The following is a 4,447-nucleotide window of genomic DNA, read 5'->3' as shown; positions in this document are numbered from 1 at the left end:
TATATATATATATATATAATATAGTTAATACAGAATAATTATAAAAATATGTAATTAGAAAAAGTAAATTAATCTGAAACTAATGTCTTAGATTGATTTACTTTCTACCCTTTTCTTAAAACTAGAAGCTAAAAAGTAAATTAAACCAAGATTAAATTTAATCTACATTAGTAGAAGTGGACATTAGAGACTTTAAGTATATAAAGTGAAGATTATGTATAAATGTAATAATCATGGCATTAGAATGAGATTAAAATAAGTAATGGCAGTATTTTAGGAAAGACATTTGTACATACTTGTAAAATTCGGCATATCTTCGTTTTCTCTTATCAGCAATAAGAATCTTAACCGCCATTGCCCCACTGATGCTAATTGTCATCATTAGTACAAGATTCCTTTTGATCTGTGCCGTGAGGAAATTACGAAGTCGTGGTTTTGCTAGACATTGAGTAGACATCTGAAATCCACAAAATTTATATTATAAAACTTCTGTTTTATTCATCCATTTATAGATAAATGCTATTAATGGAAATTTTTAATCAGATAGTTTGATTTTTAGATATAAGACAAATATTTATGATAAATTTGATTCATACTACTAAATTTAATACATCTTAAAAGCTGCTTTATAAAGTATCTAAATGCAGTAGCATAATACAATTAATTTTGGTTAAAAATGAATAAAATAATATATGTATATTCTGTTAAAAAACGTCATAATAATATTATTGAGTATTTAAGTTTAAAATATTTATGTGCTTTCGCATTTAATTTTGCTGATTTTATGACAGCTTTAGTATTAATTTAATGTAATGCAAGTGACTGAATCGTTATTAGATTTAAATAATACCGATTCAATCACTTGCATTACATTAAATTAGTATTAAAGCTGTCATAAAGGATTTAAATAAAAAATTATTTAAATGATAAGATTTAAATGATAAATATTTAGATATCAAGACTATATATATCAAGACAAAGCTGTGAAAATGCATCGAAAATGCCATTAAATTTCTTTATTATCATTAAATTTTTTTATATGAATTTGTGTGAAAGATGCTTTTCGATCCTCGGAGATAATTGAAGTATCTCTGAGGCTCACAGGAACATATACAAATATCAGTCATGCATCTGTGACAGAAATATAGAAGTTTATACGTGTTTTAATCAATATAGGATTTTATGATACGAGATAATTTAACATTATATAACGTTTCATTAACATATACTTAGCGGCTTATTTTTTTCGAGGGGACTGTTTTGCATGGATCGTAGGACAAAGCAACTTTATGGGAAGAATATATCTTGCCTTGAATGATCTTGCTCGCGTCCGTTGCTGTCAAGCTAGACGTAATAAAGAATATTGTGAAAATTTAGGCAGTTATCGACTATCGGCTACAATACTCGATAAAATAATGTCGATTCGTTCGAGTGAAGTCTCTTGGATCTGTTTTCAGAACGCGACTAAAATCTTTAAGCAAAATACACATCAAAACACGAACATTGATTGACGATTTCCGAGAAAGCTTTGCGTTCATTGGACATCGCGTACGTCTTTCTGTTTTGTGGATTATTCCTTCTCATTGCGTTTTCTTTGTGACCTTTTTGCGTTGGAAATAAAATTAAACTATAATGATATATGGTGAGTGCTGTAGAGAAAAAAAGAAGAATAAAAGATGAACTTAAGAAACAAGAAGTCTATCTCAAGAAACTTTTTCTTATAGATGAAAATATCTTCTATAAATAATATATATTAGTAATTTTCTTAGCAATTTATTGGCGATTGATTGTAAACGTTGTGAATATATAAGGTCAATATTGTGCCGATAAATATGTTGTTAAGGTTTGTTTAAAGTATTCAAATAAATATTCAGATTTCTCTCTCACTAAGGGCAACTTCGATGATCAAATTTTGATTTAATTTAATCGGAATTGTCGAAGAAAAATATCGATATATAGTCTCAAATAGCACAGAGAGTTCAAAGAGAATTCAGTCTGAATTTATTTATTTTTAGATGTAAAAAGAATTCTTTTTCTGAAAAATTCTGAAAAAAATTCCTTTTGCATCTGAAAATGAACTCAGAATTGATGACATACAAATGAATTCTTTTTGAATTCTCTGTGCATCTAGCTGGAGTTTGAGTTCTTAATCTTTTTAATACAAATTTAATAGTTTTAGTCGTGTTATTAATTAATTTATATAATATATATTTATATAATATATTAATTAAAAATAGATTATTAATAGATTATTAATTGTTGTTTGGTCTAAGTTATCCTAATTTAATCAGTGATTAATATTGATAAAATTAAAACAATTAACAATTTTCTAGTTTTCCACAAATAATCTCTGTATAACTATATGATAGATTCCTAATCTGATAATTTTTTTTTCATATGATAAACAATTTAAGGAATTAATATTTCTATTCATGTTAACTAAACAATATACAAGTACACTTACAAGTAACAATATACAAATATACTTATAAATACAAGTATACTTGATAAGTTAATCAGGCTGATTAAATTGTAGTTTGGTCTGGTTGGCCATTAATCAATCAAACTCTAAAGACAAAAAATGAGGAATGTCGAGAAAGAAAGAAAGAAAGGAGAGAACGAACAAAGAGGAGAGAGAGAGAGAGAGAGAAAGAGAGAAGGAGGGGGAGAGAGAGAACGCGATTTTCATTGGTGGAATCTGGACAAATCAAGCAACGCGTGGCGTTATTCTGGGAATTGGATGAAATTCTCGAAAATTCGTCATTAAGGGGATTTCGATTATCTATAATGAGGGATGCAGGGAGAGGTTCTTTCATTGTCCGATGTGATAGTTTCGATAAGATTTTGTCATGGACTTTTCGTCCTCGCGAATGATGCTTGGCGGATTACGTTTCCGTTGACGTCGAAAGTCAACGCGTAATAATTCGCGTGTGATGGCAGCGTTGCGTTGCGCAGAAGAGACAGCTGACTAATGTGATGGTCTGAGAACTCGCGTCCTCGCGTCCTTGCCGTCCTTGATTCCTACGTACATCTGTACTCACTTTGCACTTGCGAGACCTACATAACGCACGTAGACACGCTGGATCGAGCGAACGGTCAGTTGACAAGCTAAAAGAACGATTCCTTTCCCACTCAGTGGTGTTATTTTCCCTGAAAAGTGTGTGTCATTGTTCGTTTAAAGTACATTGTTTCGTCCGGGATAAGTCTAGATATACGATATCTGGGAATCGATATCGCTTTCGCTCGAATTTGTCCCGCGGAGGATAGATATTTTGCTTAATTAACGTATGTATTGCACACACGAATGGTATAATCAATGTGATTGACTTGTTAATTAAAGTGAATTATTCCGTGCATGACTAATTTGCTTTGTTGTTTGCCAAGTTGCACAGATGTTATGTATTTTTCATTTTCAAAATGTTAATTAAAATCGTTCCCTAATGATTCTTTGAGATGAATTTAAAAAGATCTTTATATAAATTGTGTAATTTTTAAAAATAGAAATTTTTATTTGTCATTTGCATATTAATCAAGTGTCTGGTGTTGGAACAATACCTGAGATAAATTATTTGCATTTCAATACAGTTTTCTAGAGGGCTGCACTGAAGCAGTCTGTATCTACCGATCATGGAACAGGTGATCGCGTTGAGTACACAAAATCCATTGTCATTACTAGTTAAATTTGGTATGATGGCCTGGAACAACAGCTGTGGAAATGATAACTGTTCTGGCCATGGGGAATGCCATAACGGGACCTGTCTATGCGAGGTATTACTATTATTGACTATTATCCCAAATTGTTCTGAGATAATAACTTTTTAATTATTTTTTTAATTATTTCGTTTCAGATTCAGTTTGATGGACCAGAATGCCATATCCCAAATCTGAGTTACTATATCGCATTTGCATCGATTTTTTTCGTACTGGCTTTCATTTGTTTGATACAACTTGTCATGTGCATCATTGCTGAATGGCAAAGAATGAAGGCACCATCATTTCTAAGAGCATGCAGAGTAACCACTCAAAAAGTGTTGTACTTTGTAGTTTTTCTTGCATCAATCATACGAGGGGCATACTTTACCTCACCTGTATGTAAACAAGTATTTTGTTTGAAAATGTTTTTCATTTACTATTTTAATTACATGCTCTTAATTTTTTATAGACTGCTTTCAAGGAAGGTTGGTCTAGGAGTTTGCTGTCAGCATATTATCCATTGCTCTTGAGTGGATCATCGTTGCTCGTTTGTTTTTGGGCTGAAGTGTTTCATCTAAGAGATATTCGTTGGGACAAACCTCAATTTTTGTCAAAATCTTTTCTGGCCTTTGTTGTATTCAATATATTAACATATTCCCTCTTATTTGCGGAATTCATCACGGCTCGGACTTATTCACAAGTAGATCGAGTATGTATCAGAAAAATGGGAAATATATAAATGTAACAGTAATAT

At 31.0% G+C, this 4,447-nt stretch overlaps 2 protein-coding genes across 4 annotated transcripts in view; one reads left to right on the top strand and one right to left on the bottom strand.

The window, feature by feature from the left end:
- The window catches only part of LOC108691566 (cytochrome c oxidase subunit 6C), a 2,112-nt gene extending 653 nt beyond the window's left edge, over window positions 1–1,459 (bottom strand). Inside the window, exons 1-2 of the mRNA XM_018199359.1 lie at window positions 1,310–1,459; window positions 297–457 (exon numbers count right to left, since the gene is read on the bottom strand). Coding sequence (XP_018054848.1) covers window positions 297–457 — 161 coding nt within the window. The 5' untranslated portion in view covers window positions 1,310–1,459. The remainder of the gene's footprint in view (window positions 1–296; window positions 458–1,309) is intronic.
- Window positions 1,460–2,874: 1,415 nt separating this feature from the next.
- The window catches only part of LOC108691562, a 3,387-nt gene continuing 1,814 nt past the window's right edge, over window positions 2,875–4,447 (top strand). For 2 of the 3 annotated variants that reach the window (XM_018199356.1, XM_018199354.1), the window contains exons 1-4: window positions 2,875–3,095; window positions 3,586–3,768; window positions 3,849–4,088; window positions 4,163–4,402. In XM_018199356.1, coding sequence (XP_018054845.1) covers window positions 3,628–3,768; window positions 3,849–4,088; window positions 4,163–4,402 — 621 coding nt within the window. In that variant the 5' untranslated portion in view covers window positions 2,875–3,095; window positions 3,586–3,627. Of the gene's footprint in view, window positions 3,096–3,205; window positions 3,286–3,585; window positions 3,769–3,848; window positions 4,089–4,162; window positions 4,403–4,447 lie in introns of those variants that run through there. The other variant, XM_018199355.1, reaches the window with a different exon arrangement.

This window comes from Atta colombica, unplaced genomic scaffold (genome assembly GCF_001594045.1).
Source record: "Atta colombica isolate Treedump-2 unplaced genomic scaffold, Acol1.0 scaffold47, whole genome shotgun sequence".
Taxonomy (NCBI): Eukaryota; Metazoa; Arthropoda; class Insecta; order Hymenoptera; family Formicidae; genus Atta; species Atta colombica.
The sequence above is the reverse complement of the archived record's forward strand: the minus strand, read 5'-3'. Positions and strand labels throughout refer to the sequence as shown.